The sequence below is a fragment of the Mus caroli genome, unplaced genomic scaffold (genome assembly GCF_978045245.1).
Source record: "Mus caroli unplaced genomic scaffold, Mus_caroli_1 scaffold_12, whole genome shotgun sequence".
In the NCBI taxonomy this organism is placed as follows: domain Eukaryota; kingdom Metazoa; phylum Chordata; class Mammalia; order Rodentia; family Muridae; genus Mus; species Mus caroli.
Window position 1 is genome coordinate 11734330 of NW_028227267.1, and position 16498 is coordinate 11750827.

Below are 16498 nucleotides of genomic sequence, written 5' to 3' on the forward strand. Positions count from 1 at the left end.
CAGAGACAACAAATACAAATGCAAGCCACTCAGGCCTTCCAGTGGCCAGGCAGAGCCACGCATTTCTCCGAGTAACCACCAGGTGGCAGTTAACTCATGGCAGAGAAGTCTTTCAAAGGTTCAGTTAAACAACAAGCTTCCAAAACAAACTCATCCTCCGCTTGGCAGTCCACGTGTCTGACTTTGGTGGGTGTGCCAGCATACACATCAGAGGTATCCTGTGAACTTGTCTGAGACTCAGAGCTGCTTTCTGTGAATTCTGTCTCCATTTCCCCCAAGATCTACAGGTTGTATTTCTTGCAAATCACATCCTTCTTCAGCAGGAGGATCCCAAAAATGCAAAGCCACCTTCCAGAGTTTAATCTGTTGGTCCCATGACCGCTGGCTGTACTTCTTAAATTTGTTGGGGGTACTGGGATGGATTCCAGGTTGTCGCAGGTGTCTGGGGACCTCTTTAATGTATCAATCATAGGCAATAGTGTTCTTCCCATAGTTGATCTGCTTCTGCCTTCTCATCAAGACACTCTCATTCGTCTCCACATCAGCAGGCACTGAAGACAGACTCCTTTGAATCAGAACTTACCGATGATGATTTTCTCTCTCTTCCAAAGTCATTTATGAGTAGTTTTCTCTTGCACCTTGCAATCTCTTTGTTAACTCTGGTCCTCATTTCATCTTCTTCAATTGCACTGGCCCAGTCAGAACATCTAGAACGGGGCTTATGACCTTCAGGAGTTGTAAAGCTTTCAGGTCGGTGGTCCGCAGTCTGGAGCTCGCCTTCCTCGGAGTCCTCGGGCTTCTGGTCCCTTCTGTCCGCTCTGCGCTTCCGTTTGAGACTCCATCTCTCAGGGGACAGCGGGCTCGACCGTCGCGGCAACTCCCATAACCAGGTGGGCTTCTAGGTCTGCAGGCCATGGCGGCAGAGGTCTGAAGGGCAGCTCGGCGGCAAGCCCTTCACTCGGCAACAGCACTGATGAGGTCCAGTGCTTGTTTTAAAAATTAAATTTTATGCTTCCTTGTGTACATTTATTACGCACAGTGCTTTGCTTCGTGAGGAGACATTCTATGGCATAAATTGTCTGGCGAGCATATCCCCTTCCACACTCTTCCCTTCTGCTAGTTCCTGCCCCACACCCCTGGCCAATTTCTCTTCTGCTTTCATGCCTATAGATATATGTGACCTTTATGTCTCTTATAAAGTCTAGAACCACAGGCTGGAGAGATGGTTCAGGGGTTAGCAACAGGGGTTAGCCAGAGGACGCAGGCTTAACTCCCAGCCTCTGCATTGTAGCTCCCAGTCATCTGTAATTCTAGGTCCAGTGGACCTAAAGCCCTCTTCTGGCCTCTGCAGGCATTGCACACACAAGATGCACAAACATACACAAAGGCAAAACATGTATTCACATACAAATAAATAGATTTAAAAAAAATAGCAACTACAAATAAGAGAAAACAAACTTTTTTTTTTGAAATTTCTTACTATTATTATCTACAGTTGTTTCAGTTTTCTTTCAAATAAGAACACTGTTCCCTGTGGTTGGAAAAAAATACCACTGCATACCCATTACATTTCCTTTTCTTTCCTTTCTGTATTTAGATTCGAAGGTCCTGGTGATATGCATTTCAATGAAAAGAAACACAAGTAAACAGTACATTAGTTAAACCTTGAAATCTAGTTTTTACAAGACTTTAAAATGTCATGAACTGTTGAAACATAAGAGTGGATTTTGATCAAAAAATCACGCTGGTGAAGAGGAGAAATATCAAACATGAAGTTTGTAAATTTACTCAGGCAGGGAGAAAGTCACATCTTTAATACTATGTACTACACAAATGTACTAATGACTCATTCTATTTTATTGTACTTTCAGTTTTAAAAGAAGTCATAGAAGCATATACTTGAGCATGAGCCCCATGCTTCACCACTTTGTGCTCCTGGTCGATTGCACATGTGTGCCTGCTTAGGAGCTATCTTTGGATCCAAAAATGAAAGACACACACACACACACACACACACTAGCTTATTTTTAAAACTCCTTAGCTAACTCAAAGGCTGGGCACTCCTAAACCTTCCTCTGTAACCCCAGGCCCAATGGGGAAGTGCCAGTGGCCACTTACCTGAAATCTCACGTTGGCTTTATCTTCTGCTGCTCCTTCGTGTCTCATCCTTCTTCCCTGAATCATGCCGATTCTCCCATTCCTCTCTGTGTCCTACACACACAACTCCAAGTGTTCCACTATAAGCCCAGCCATTGGCCATTGACATCTTTATTGATCAATCAAAAACCAATTGGGGACAAGGACCTTCGGCATCTGGGCATGCAGATTTCCAATTGAATCAAAGCATTAGAATAAATCTCCAACAACTGTTAGCGTTCAGAGGTCTTACAATGGGTTTTCTTTATATACTCTTTGAATGAACTTACTCAACATTTTCTGTTTTATATGCACACATTCCTCTCAGTACCTCAGTGTGCACAGTATGCACAGAGGCTTTAGCCTTGCGACAAGAAATACTCACAGGAGCTCAATACTATTTCTTTCTTCTTGCACTTAAGAGAGCCATTCATGGGTAATGGATCTTACTCTCAACATCAACAACTTCTGTTTTAAAAGCATGTATTCCTAGTACTTATGAGCACATAGTCACACCTAATGAATCAGGACAGCGAGGGCTACAGACTCCGCGGCTGTGTGCTCTGTGTGCTCTGTGTGCTCTCTGTGCACTTAGGGAAAGGAGTTAATATGTGATGCATCTTACCATCTTACTTCCAGCATCACATGTGCTTTAAACACTGTATTCATACTGTATTCACAAAGTCCAAGGTATTCTGAAGAGCTGCATTCCTTGAGAGAACTTAGTTCTGGATGAATCTTACATCGAAGGACATTTTCAGTTTTACTTGATATTCACTATGGGAAAAGAGACTTGGTCTTGTTGTCGTTGTTGCTGTTGTTGTTTTGTTTTTTGAGACAGGGTTTCTCTGTATAGCCCTGGCTGACTTGGAACTCACTCTGTAGACCAGGTGGCCTCAAACTCAGAGGTCCACCTGCCTCTGCCTCCCAAGTGCTGGGATTAAAGGCGTGCGCCACCACCACTCAGCTGAGATTTGGTCTTTGTGTAAGGAAGACTTGCAACATCAACTGATTCTTTTTTTTCCTCTTTCTTTCTTTCTTTCTTTCTTTCTTTCTTTCTTTCTTTCTTCCTTCCTTTCTTTTCTTCCTTCCTTTCTTTCTTTCTTCCTGTCTTTCTTTCTTTCTTTCTTTCTTTCTTTCTTTCTTTCTTTCTTTCTTTCTTCCTTCCTTCCTTCCTTCCTTCCTTTCTTTCTTTCTTTCTTTCTTTCTTTCTTTCTGTCTGTCTGTCTTTCTGTCTGTCTTTCTGTCTTTCTTTCTTTCTTTTCTTCCTTCCTTCCTTTCTTTCTTCCTTCCTTCCTTCCTTCCTTCCTTTCTTTCTTTCTTCCTTCCTTTCTTTCTTTCTTCCTGTCTTTCTTTCTTTCTTTCTTTCTTTCTTTCTTTCTTTCTTTCTTTCTTTCTTTCTTTTCTTCCTTCCTTTCTTTCTTTCTTCCTTCCTTTCTTTCTTCCTTCCTTCCTTTCTTTCTTTCTTTCTTCCTTTCTTTCTTTTTTCTTCCTTCCTTTCTTTCTTTCTTTCTTTTTTTCTTCCTTTCTTTCTTCCTTCCTTCCTTCCTTCCTTCCTTCCTTTCTTTCTTTCTTTCTTTCTTCCTTCCTTTCTTTCTTTTTTCTTCCTTTCTTTCTTTCTTTCTTTCTTTCTTTCTTTCTTTTTTCTTCCTTCCTTTCTTTCTTTCTTTCTTTCTTTCTTTCTTTCTTTCTTTCTTTCTTTCTTCCTTTCTTTCTCTTTCTTTCTCAGGATCTCTCTATGTAGCCCTAGCTATCCTTGAACTCACTGTGTAGACCAGTATGGTCTCAAGCTCATAGAGATTTACTGTATTCATGACACCCAAGTGCATGTACCACCACATCTGATAATACATTCTATTTTATAGGCACATATTCTTTAATCCATATAGACACTATGGTTACTATGTGACATAGCTTTGTAGTGTCTTTGAAAAGCAAGGTGTTAAGGCACCTGTGAATGTCTTTTATTCTTTTTAAGTAAAAATTCTATTTATTTATTTACTTATTATTTTCACATTTTTGGGTATTTTGTCTGCATATATATCTATATACCACAAGCATGTAGTGTCCATGAAACCCATGGGGTTGTAAGTTGTAAGCCACCATGTGGGAGCTGTGAATTGAACCCAGGTCCTTTGGAATAGCTGCCAGTGCTCTTAACTGCTTAAACACCTCTCCAGCCCCTGTGTTTTGTTCTTGTACTACTGAATGAAGTTTGTGATATATCTTTCATCAAGCATCAACGTGATTTACGTGTGAGTACACATAGCTTACTGATTGACACCGCTCATTAAGTTACAGGAAGCTTTAATAAACTCTTGCATAAAGGACAGTGTCAGAGTCTGTTGAGTCTAGCACCTAACACTAGCACTCTACTTCGCCAGCTTATAAATACTATATTTACTATGCGAGAAGAGACCTCAGATGAATAACTGAATGATGCACCTGAGGGCCATAGAAAAACAAGAATAATCAACATCCAGAAAGTGGTGGACAAGAAGCCATAATCAAAATCATGGATGAAATTAGTGAAATTTCAAGTGAAAAAAAAAATACAAAGAATCGGTGAAGCAGAGCTGGTTCTCTGAAAAGATGAACAAGATTTACAAATCTTTATCCAAATTAACGAGAGGAGAGATGATCTAAATTAGTAAAATTAGAATTGATAGGGAAGAGATTACAGTATTTCCTAATACAGTAGACACAGTATTAGGAAAAAGCAGCTAAAGGTACATTCAGTGGGTCCAGGGGCAAGGGGGCCACTAAGAGATCACGCCACGCAGCAGATCTAATATAACACACTGACTGAGACAGAAACAAGACAAATAATAAAACAATACCATTCACAATAGCCTCAAAACAAAATATTTTGGAATAATCTAAGGCAGTGAAAGACTTGTATAATAAAAACATTAAGACATTTAAAGAAGGAAACTAATTAGACATCAGAGGACAAAATACTTTCTATGCTCAATGGTTGGCAGGATTAACATGGTGAAAATGGTCATTCGACCAAAAGCAGTCTACAAATTCAAATTCAACAAATTCAAATAATTAAAAAAATTCAACCCAATCCTATCAAAATTCCAACAAAATTCTTCACAGGAATTTTAAAAAACCATGTTTAATTAAAGAAAGATTTTAAAAAATTATTGTATGTGTTTAAATGTATGAGTGTTTGCTTACATGTGTATGTATGCCATATGTGTGCCTGGTGCCTGCAGAGATCAGCATCAAATCCCCAGGAATTGGAGTTATGAGTAGTTGTGAAGCATCATGTGAGTGCTGAGAGTTGAATCTGGGTCCTCTGCAAAGCAAGTAGTGCTTTTAACCACTGAGCTATCTTTGTAATCCCAATGGCATCATCTTCAGTATCAATGCTGGTCAAATTGTAGAATGAAACTAGACTTGTATCTCTCACCCTACACAAAACTGAACTCCAAATGGATCAAGGACTTCAACCTAAGGTCATGCCCTGCATGGGTGCATGAGGTCACAAGTGCAGGAGAGATGGGATCTATATGAAAAGGGGTGGGGGGGGTTGCAAGAGGGGTAGTAAGAGAGGGGTTGTAAGAGGGGCTGTAAGAGGGGGTTGTAGACGACTCCAAGGAAATAATGCTAATGTTTTCCAGATACAACAGGTCAGATACACATATGAACTCATCGATTAAGACAGCATGTAGAAGATGTACACACGTTTGAGCCAGACACAAATCCCAAGACAGAGAACAGAAGTCCCACTGTTAGTTGACAAACTTTTGGCATTTGGTTGCTTAGGGTATATTGAACATTTCAATGTACAGCAGAGCCCTACACCCAGGAGTAGGGTGGACTTGATGGATGGAGACAGACACAGAGACACAGAGACACAGAGACAGAAATACAGAGAGAGATAGAGAGACAGAGACAGAGAATATGACGTTGGGTCAGTGGGTGGTGGACGATCTGGGAAAGGGGAATGAGTATGATCAATACACATTGTATTACAATTTTGAAGATTAAATAAAACATTAAAACTACCAAGAGCCTTGCAGCCCGAGCAGCTCCCTCCTCTGTGGAACATTCCTCAGTGGCTGCAGTGATCGCCATCTCAGTGACTCATGGGCCTAACCTTTGATATTGACCTTTTCCCTGCCTCTTAATCCATAGACTGGCAGGTGCCTTCACACTGGGCAAATGTACTGTGCTTATTCCTGGGAATAGTCACACCCCAGGGTCACTTTCTGGAATTTCACCTCTTCCTTCTATATGAAATCTACCTGTCTTGCTGACTTCTAGAGACATTCCAAGTAGGAGGTCACTTCAGTCCCCTGAAGGATCTTCCTTTACATTATTATGGTGATAGCATTATCACCATGACTATAAATAATAGCATGAGATTCTTTTTCATGTGTGCTTGTGCTCTGGACTCTGTATATCTTAATGTGCCTTAAAGTATATAATACCGATAAACTATTGTAGGTGCTTTATGTGATATTTGCCATGTAAATACAGTGTACATAGTTACAGTGTGAAATGTGTCAGAGATGTCAAATATCTGCTGTAGATCACACAGTTACAGGATTCTGTAATATTTTCCACTGTCTCCCTGCCAGCACTATAACCTAGTACCACGTTTCCTCCTGTTCTATACTCTATGTTCTGTGACTCCCATGCCCCCTTCCTTAAAAGGCAAACAAAGTTAGGTTTATAGGCATAGGTGGGTCAGGCGCTCAAGGTTGTCCTGGGCTACATGACTCCTGCCTCATGAAAAATAGTAACAACAACCAAATTAAAACAAAACAAACACAAAAGTCATCAAAACAGAGCACAGGCACCAAATTCAGTTTCCCCTCAGGGCATTTGTGCTGCATTTGTTTGGAATGCCTTTTCTTGCTTTTCTCCTCCTTCTCCTCCTTCTCCTCCTTCTCCTCCTTCTCCTCCTTCTCCTCCTTCTCCTCCTTCTCCTCCTTCTCCTCCTTCTCCTCCTTCTCCTCCTCCTCCTCCTCCTCCTCCTCCTCCTCCTCCTCCTCCTCCTCTTCTTCTTCTTCTTCTTCTTCTTCTTCTTCTTCTTCTTCTTCTTCTTCTTCTTCTTCTTCTTCTTTTCCTCCTCCTCCTCCTCCTCCTCCTCCTCCTCTTCCTCCTTCTCCTCCTTCTCCTCCTCCTTCTTCTCCTCCTTCTCCTCCTTCTTCTCCTTCTTCTTTCTCCTTCTTCTCCTTCTTCTTCTTCTTTTGGTTTTTCAAGACAGGGCTTTTCTCTGTAGCCCTGCCTGTCCTGGAACTCACTCTGTAGACCAGGCTGGTCTCGAACTCAGAAATCTGCCTGCCTCTGCCTCCCGAGTGCTGGGATTAAAGGCATGCACCACCACACCCAGCTACTTCTTGCTTTTTAATACATGATATTTCCCAGAAATCATCCTGGACCAGGCTGCCTACAACTGCCCCTACTAGCTTTTCTTTATTTGAGCTCTCATGCATGCTCTTCATTGCACTCACCATTCCTGGCCTTTTTTTCATCACTAACTTGTGTGTTTGTTAAGCCAAATTATACCACTACAATAGAAACTTCCTGTAAGCAGTGACCTTGTCTGTTACTCTGAACTAAATCTCAGGACCAGCTGGCAGTTAATGGTCACTCAGATAATACTTGAGTGAGCCTCACACCTAGCTGTTGGCTGGATAGGAATTCCGAGACAGAAAGGTGTGCCCAGTGCACTTCTTTCTCTGCTGTCTTGGATATTATCTTGAGTCTAGAATAAGGTTGGATACATGTCTTATCAGGTGCTTGAGTTTACCCAGCCTAAGTCTTGAGAGTTTTGTTCAGATTTCCTGGGGATTCTAGGTTTATAAGTCTGGCTGGACTAGAAATCACTACAAACCACAAGATATTAAAAAGGAATCAGCTCCTTCTTGAGATGATTTTCTACCTGGTTGTCATGAAGAACTAAAAAGCCATGTGACTGAGAACATTCTGGGAGGGATGTTGGATGGTTGATGAACATGTTTTGTATTTCTTACATTTTAATATTTAAGGACTTACTCAGAAATTGCCCCCAGAAAAAGGAGGAATTCCTTTGGCACTGATAATGCAGAAGAAGACTTAAATTGTTGTCAAATAAATACACAGTGGTCAACATCCTTAACATCAACAAAAACACAGGTGTGGGGCTGGCAGGGGCAGCTCAGTCAATGCTTTGCAAACAGGGACCTGAGCACAGCACCGAGGATCCATATAAAAGTGCAGGTGATGTACATTTGTAACCCCAGCACTGGGGAGAAGGAATCCCTGGCTCGTTGGTTGACAGTCTAGCCTAATTGCTCATAAACTCCAGGTCAGTGAGAGACCCTTTCTCAAAGGAGGTGACAATTCTGAGGATAATATGTGAGTGCTTGGTTCAGAGAGTGGCACTATTAGGAAGTGTGCCCTTGTTGGTGTAGTTGTGGCCTTGTTGGAGTAAGTGTGTCACTATGTGTGTGTGTGTGGCTGCTGGAGAGGCCCTCCTCCTAGCTGCCTGAGGACAGTCTGCTCCTGGGTTCTTTGGATGAAGATGTAGAACTCTCAGCTCCTCCTGCACCATGCCTGCTTGAATACTGCTGTGCTACTTGTGGTGATGATAATGGACTGAACCTCTGAACAGGTAAGCCAGTTAAATCTTGTCCTTTATAAGAGTTGCCTTGGTCACCATATCTCCATATGCAATGGAACCCTAACTCAGCATGTAAAGTTTTCCTTTGGCTTCTACCCACACATACATACCCATGTACATGCATACACGCACATCAGAAGGATGGAAGTAAGAAATGAAAAACATCAAAGCTTACGGGCAACATAAAATGGATTTAGATCATAGCCAAAAAGTTTATTTTATATCAAACTATATCTATTTTTAGGTGGGCTACAAATTTGTCTTTCTGGTCATCAACCCCAAAACATGGATATTTGAGATGAAAATGAATGGCCGCTGACTGTCTCTGTCACTGACACATTCAAAGACAGGTAAAAAAGAGGCAATAGTTAGGAGTAACCAGCCCATTAATACAGATTCCTACTTGGGAGGCAGAGGCAGGTAGATCTCGGAGTTCGAGGCCAGCTGTCTCAAAACAAAACAAAACAAAACAAAACAAAACAAGCAAGCAAACCACAAATTCCTAAGCACAACGATATTTTGAATGAATTTTCTTTTAATTTTTGTGAGACACTGGGGACAAGCTACAGAAACCAGGCTGACTTCAAACTTGCATTAGTCTTATCTCTGCCTCTTCAGTGCTAAGATTACAGATTTTAGCATAATTTACTTAAAGTTATCTGAGAAAGAAATGATCTTCGTCAAAAAGATTTTTTTTTTCCCAGTGTAGCCCTGGCTGTCCTGGAACTCACTATGGAGGTCAGGCTGCCTGCCTCTGCCTCCTGAGTGCTGGAATCAAAGGCCTATACCACATGTCTGGCAGGAAGGCTATTTTTAATTTTTAATTTTGTGTCATGCCACTTTGCTGAATGTACTCATCAGCAGTTGACATTTCCTGCTAAAGTGCTTGAAAGGTTTGTGGCATCCCCTGACCTCCATCAAAATCTTAATAAGCATACAGAGGGTGCTGAAAAAGGCAGGCATGGTGCTGTGGGAGGCTGAGGCAGGAGGACTGCCAGGTGTTCCAGGCCAGCTTGGGCTATATTGAATTAAATACTTGCTTTAAGAAAAAACAAAAACAGAAAACCAAAGAAACAAACAAAACCCCAAAACAAAACCCAAAGCAAAAGCAAAACCCCAACAACAACAAAAAAAAGCAGAAAAAAGTCCTCCATCTTTCTGAATGTCTATGTTAAAGAGGGGAATAAATAAGCACGTTGGTTTGTCATTTTACTTCTGCAAAGCACCCCATGTGTGCCCTACAGAAAAATGGAATGCTAAAAAAAATCAGTTTGAATCTATTGAAATATCATAATTCTGTAAAATACAAGTACACAACGTATACATTTATTGACTTAAAATGTCTCTTTTTGCTTCTCCAGTTTTTTTTGTGGCTCGAGGGGAAGGATTTTACTCCAGCCAATCAGTATTTCTTTCCCCTACATTATTTTATTCTAGGATTTTGTTTCTTTTGTTTTGAGAAGATATCATGTATCCCAGACTGGCCTCAAACTCCTATGTAGCGAAGGAGAAGCTTGAACTCCGAATCTTCTCGTTTCCATCTTCTAAGAGTTGGTTTATTCTGGAATAGTAAGTAAATAACAAATGTCATTTTGAACCACGAGGCTGCACCTTCGGGAACTTGGAGTCACTTGGAGTTTGGAGCAGGCGACAGCCAACTGCAGTGCTGCAAAGGACCTGAACCATCACCCAACTCTCTTCAGTGTCTGGCCTTTGGAGGAGAGTCTGCTGGTGAGACGCGTAGACAAAGCTCTTCACCTACTCAGGTTGCAGGGTTGGCTAAGCTCCAGTTACTCGAGTCCAAGGTCGGTGCTCAGGAAGTTTAGTGGCGTTGCTAGGCTACGGAAAAAAGGAGGCAGGCAGAAGCCAACCCTTCCTTGCTGTAACTGTCCTTGGGGTGTGCACACGCGCACTTGAGAGAGTGCACTTGAGTTCGGCGGGTAGGAGACGAAATCCACAATTGGCAGATGCAGAACTGCCACCCTTCCTGGTTGGAAAGCTCCTTGAGATGTGCACCCAGGTGCTGGGCTGAGCCGCGTTGCCAGGAGACACAGGGGGCGGTTGGCCAGACACAGAACCGTCGACCCCTGTGGCGGGGTGGAGAGCCCGGCTGGCTTTATTTCAAAGCTCTCTAAGGAGGCGGGCGGGGCCGCGGGGCAGGGAGGACTGGCTGGTCTCTGGGCGTCCCTATGAAGAGGATCTTTTGGTCCAGGAGGAGGGGCCCTCGGCCGGGCCACTCCTCCACCAGCCGGTGGGCAGCCTGCCTGGGCTTTGGGTGTGCGGGAGGTGAAAGGCAGGCAGTGCCCAGATACCTCACTGGATACTGCGCGGTGGGACGGCTCCACCGAGCTGCGAGTGTCGGCGCTGTAGCTACAGTGGAGCGTTTCCTCACGTTCCGGGTAAACGGTGTCAACGACCCAGACAAGAGGAACAGGTAATAGAATCTAGGAGTAGGTAAGAGCAGGAAGTGAAGGGGCTCTTGGCGACAGGCGGGGCCCGACTTGGGGGAGTGGTTGAGTCTAGTGACAGGGGTGTGTTGATTATGACAGAGGGAGAGCTTTGCTGTGCAATGGAGGAATTCGCTCTAAATGATCAACTCCCAAAGTTTTGTTGTGAGAGGAAGGCAGGAGTAGTAGTTACTGTCTAACGGGTAGAATAAAAGGGTAAAGAAAAAACACCTTGACCCTGACTTGACCCCAAGGGCCAAGAAACAGAATCCCACATAAACTCATCAATGCCCACGAACCCCATTCCTGGGACCCGTATGGTAGATGAGAATTAACTTCCACAAGTTGTCCTCTGACTTCCATACACCCAGTAGCCTGAGCATGCGCGCACACCCAGGAACAGCTTCCCCACGCCCACATACCACAACCTTTCCTTTCCTTTTCCTTTTCCTTTTCCTTTTCCTTTTCCTTTTCCTTTTCCTTTTCCTTTTCCTTTTCCTTTTCCTTTTCCTTTTCCCCTCCTCTCCCCTCCTCTCCCCTCCTCTCCCCTCCTCTCCCCTCCTCTCCCCTCCTCTCCCCTCCTCTCCCCTCCTCTCCCCTCCTCTCCCCTCCTCTCCCCTCCTCTCCCCTCCTCTCCCCTCCTCTCCCCTCCTCTCCCCTCCTCTCCCCTCCTCTCCCCTCCTCTCCCCTCCTCTCCCCTCCTCTCCCCTCCTCTCCCCTCCTCTCCCCTCCTCTCCCCTCCTCTCCCCTCCTCTCCCCTCCTCTCCTCTCCTCTCCTCTCCTCCCCTCCCCTCCCCTCCCCTCCCCTCCCCTCCCCTCCCCTCCCCTCCCCTCCCCTCCCCTCCCCTCCCCTCCCCTCCCCTCCTCTTTCTTTCTTTCTTTCTTTCTTTCTTTCTTTCTTTTTCTTTCTTTCTTTCATATATGTGAGTACATTGTCACTCTCTTGAGACACACCAGAAGAGGGCATCAGATCCCATTACAGATGGTTGTGAGCCACCATGTGGTTGCTGGGAATTGAATTCAGGACCTCTGGAAGAGCAGTCAGCACTCTTAACCAGTGAGCCATCTCTCCAGGCCCCACATACCATAATCTTTATGTCTTAAGACATAATCTTATGTCTGCAGAGTAGGTAAACTTTTACTATTTCACTTCATTGAAATGCTGTACTTGTTAGTGGTCACACACTGGGCTGTCAGGTGCTGGAAACACTTGCACATGCTTTGTACAGGTCGGAATTGAATTGAATTTGAACCACAACACTAGTTGTGGAAGAGAGATAGTGTGTTTAATTCCCATCATATGCATGAGGAAATTGAGTTATGGAGCTCATAGGAAGTCCAAGAAGTAATAGGTAACAGATTAGAGTAGGATTCAAATCCAAGCTGAGTTAAATCTACTGGGCTTTCTCCTTTTACTTAGACAGGCTACACCAAGCATGGATGTAGCCACGATAGTCCTGAATGGGGCAGGCCTTGTCTTATGTCCTGGAAGAAAGGAAGAAAGAAGAGAAGAAATGATCTAAAGAGAAAAGAAATTTCCCTTTAGAAGAAAATTAGCTATGCTGAATCTAAGTTTTAAAGTTATATGGATAAATGTGCTTTGACACAGGTCTTCATTATTCCCGAAAACCTTGCTCTTCTTTCACAGAACTGCACTGCACTATGCTTGTGCTCATGGCCACCTGGGGGTGGTAACTCTTCTCATAGAGAGGAACTGCAACATTAATGCCTGCGATGACGACAAGTGCACGCCTCTCATTAAGGTAGAAAGACAATGGGCAATGGGTTCATATGAGACGGATGAGACACAAACGCTTGAACTTTTGCAGTGTGTAATGGTTAACACAGAAACTCATAACTCGTCAGAATGCAGAGGATAACTAAGTGACTGTGGAGGGCTCAGCCACAGACGGGACAACCTCATCGCACCCCTTCCCAGAAGGCTCAGGGAACGTCATGAGACAGAAGGCTGAAATGTCTCAAACCAATAGGAACAGGTTCCCTAGTGGAGAAGTGTTGAGTGGGAGGACCAGGGATGAGAAATTAGGGAGGCAAAAGCATAGCTGGGACCACAGGCGGTCTTGCATACGTTGATGACTTATTGCATAAGTTTACTGAGAAGTACAGCCTTACATATGCTATTTTTGGGGGTGGGGAGTGGGGAGTGGGGGTGGCACTAAACAGCCAAGGTCAGCAAGAACTAAGTCAATGTTGGCAAAAAGAACATGGGATACCTCAGACACAGATGCCTAAGGACTGATAACCAAAGTCCAGGAGGAAGACTTGGGTCCCCAGAAGCCACACTGGCTCCAGTCCTGGACTGTCCTGCCAAGTCCACGCCTGGACAAGGACACAGAACAAAAGGTCCCTTATTTCCTTTTGTCTTTTCATCAGAGTCTCTGAGGAAGTCTTGGTAGGTCTGGCTCCTTACACTGAAAGGTTGTGAAAGCCAGAGGTCAGGGAGGGTCAGAGTGAAGCAGTGTCTTCTGGCCATGACGGGACTCATGCACTCAGGAGCCCACAGCAGCTGGGATCCCCTGCCCAAGGCCAGAACAGATCAAGCCATTCAGAGCATGGAGTGGGGAAGGGGTACATGAGCCCCATCTTTAACTCAGGAGCTAAGGGCAATTGGTAGCTTCTGGGGAGGGGGAGTCAGCTTTCTCTAAGGGTCGACCACAGCCAGGTAGATGATGATACACCAGCAGTATATGGGTGGCACAGAGGGCAAGCAATGGGTTATTCAACAAACAAGCAAACAAACAAACAAACAAACAAACAAGACATGAAGTTGGGGAGTACAAGGAGGTGGGAGTGGATCTGGGAGGAGTTAGATAGAGGAGTTGGGGGTGAACATGATTCATATACATTGTATGAGATTCTCAAAGAATAAATATTTTAAAACCATGTATACTATTTAGACATGTTTACACACACCTTGGGAGACTGAGGCAGAAAGGTATTAAATTCAGGCAAGGCTGAACCACATAGGTGACCCTGTCTCAAATACAAGGTGACCCTGTTTCATTTTTAGAATGAAAAAAAAATGTATCTCATTTAATGGGAAGTAATTGACGAGACCTGTGGAGTACATATTTTCAGTTAAGTTGATGACTGTTTATTTATGTAAAACCCACAGGCCTCACAGCATCAGCATGGGGACTGTGTGGCTGCCTTGCTACAGCACGGTGCAGATCCCAGTGCTGTGGATGCTCTTGGAAACACTGCCCTCCACTATGCAGTGCACAGTGAAAACACGTTCATAGCTTCCCAGCTCCTTGAACACAGCGCAAACATTGAAGCCAAAACAAAGGTAAAAGCCACTCACTGTGATTTCCAGCCCTCTCCTGATATATTGCGTTCATAAAATATCAGCACACATGGCTCCAGTTTCTGCCACAGAAGCTCAGGCATTCACTGAATGAAAGGGCTCTGAAGGAGTTAATCACCAAAGGTATGGATCCTTTCAAAGGCTTTCAGAGGCTACAGGTTTCTTCGATGTATTCATAGCAAATAGTTGCAGGAACACTAAATTTGTTAAAGATAAAAATATTTTGCATATCTCTTCACTAAAGTTTTTCTTTTTTTTTGGTAATTAGTGTAAAACCACACAAGGAAAAAGTTTCTTATAATTGGGCTTTGTGACTGCAAAAGAGGACTTTATAGTAAATGGAAATTGTGTCTCAGAGATGAGGCCGAGTCAGGGAAAATGAGGATGGCAGTCAGAGGCCTGCAGGCAAAGGTGCAAACCCGATATGGAAGGGAAATGCAAAGAGACCGTTTAATTTTCCCAAGTTTATATGAGCAGATGAAAATGCTCTTTAATTGGGGAGACAGAACTCTTAGTTTGGTAAACCAAACCAAACCAAACCAAACCAAACCAATACTGAATTACAAAAGAGCCTAAAGATGCCCTAGCTTATTAATTAGAACAGAGAACCACTCTTATTACATCCTTTGTAATCAAGCTGGTCCTTCCATTGAGCTCCATAAAAGAAAACCCTACATGGGAACAGTGGCCCCTAGTACCTTCTTAAGCAGCTTGTTGCTCTCTTGCAGCTAACCTGACCACTCAGGGGTCAGTATTAAGAGTTTTATTGATTAACTGGCATTTATTTATTTCTGCCGTATAATTTGCCTAGAATAAAATAACTTTAGTTACTAAAATGTAGATTTTTATATTGTTATGGATTATTGTTATATGTGAGAATAAGATTTTATACTAGGGTTTTAACTGCTAAGACACAACCTTGCCACTTACAGTAATAAGCAATAAAACTTAATTAAACTGTCTTTTAATTGAGAGCAATTTCCTGAGAGGCACATTTGGAGCCAGATCACCTGACAATGGTATCTGGTTCCTGCCAACTAAAACTGAAGAGGCTCAAATGACTTTCCTCCCTAACCTAGTGCAAATATACTGGAAAACTTTGAGCACTCTCTCCCTGAAGCCCTTCCTCAAATATCGATACTCCCCACTAAAGAGCTGTCAAGTGTGGGTTTAAGTCAAGGGGACTTCTTTAATATTGGACCTATAATCATAGTTCTGTTTTAAGGGAATGTTCAGTCTCTGTGGTGGTCCTGGAAAACTACATATTTTTTGAAATACAAACTAAAGAAACTGCTCTGGAGAAGACAGTTTAGCTCATCCATCCAACAGAAGTAAAACCTTTGCTACCATGTTTTAGGATTAGGGCCATGGCGATGATAAAAGATAAAAGATTGCACCCCTGTCCTTAAGAAGCTCTCGATTTACTTGGGAAAAACCACACAAGCACAGTGAAGTGAACATTTTCCGCCCCAGTGAGAGGAACCGGACAGGAGGGGGCGTGGCAGGGCGTGGCTGGTTTGGTGGGTTAGAGAAGACTGGAGTTTGGAAGGAGGAGCAGTCTGTGGGGAGTGCAGCTGGGAGCGGAGGACGTTGGCCTGTGCTATTTTAAAATAATTTTTCATTCAGTTGAGAAATACATCATTTCACATGCTGTAAATTGTTTTTGTTTGTTTCTCAGGAGGGCTTCACACCACTTTCACTGGCTCTACGGCAAAACAAAGACCTGATTGGGGAACTTTTAATACAGAAGGGTGCAAATATACACACAGTGTTCCACCCAGACAGGTTCGGTTTGCTTTTCAACATTTTTAGTACTTTCTTAAATTCCTTACTTATAATCACACTACTCAAGTGACTTCAGTCTTAGTGATATTTAAAAAAAAAAAACATTTTTTTTATTTATTTTATTTTTATGTGTAAGAGTGTTTTCCCTGAATGTATGTGTGGACACCACGACTGTAC

The 16498-nt window shown here is 43.2% G+C and overlaps 1 protein-coding gene and 1 pseudogene across 1 annotated transcript in view; one reads left to right on the plus strand and one right to left on the minus strand.

Annotated features, from left to right (window-relative positions):
• Positions 1-915, minus strand: LOC110309841 (histone RNA hairpin-binding protein pseudogene; annotated as a pseudogene).
• An 8547-nt stretch (positions 916-9462) lies between these two features.
• The window catches only part of LOC110309629 (uncharacterized), a 74698-nt gene continuing 67662 nt past the window's right edge, over positions 9463-16498 (plus strand). Inside the window, exons 1-4 of the mRNA XM_085828387.1 lie at positions 9463-11195; positions 12857-12971; positions 14345-14518; positions 16215-16321. Of these exons, the coding sequence (XP_085684513.1) occupies positions 10951-11195; positions 12857-12971; positions 14345-14518; positions 16215-16321 (641 nt within the window). The 5' untranslated portion in view covers positions 9463-10950. The remainder of the gene's footprint in view (positions 11196-12856; positions 12972-14344; positions 14519-16214; positions 16322-16498) is intronic.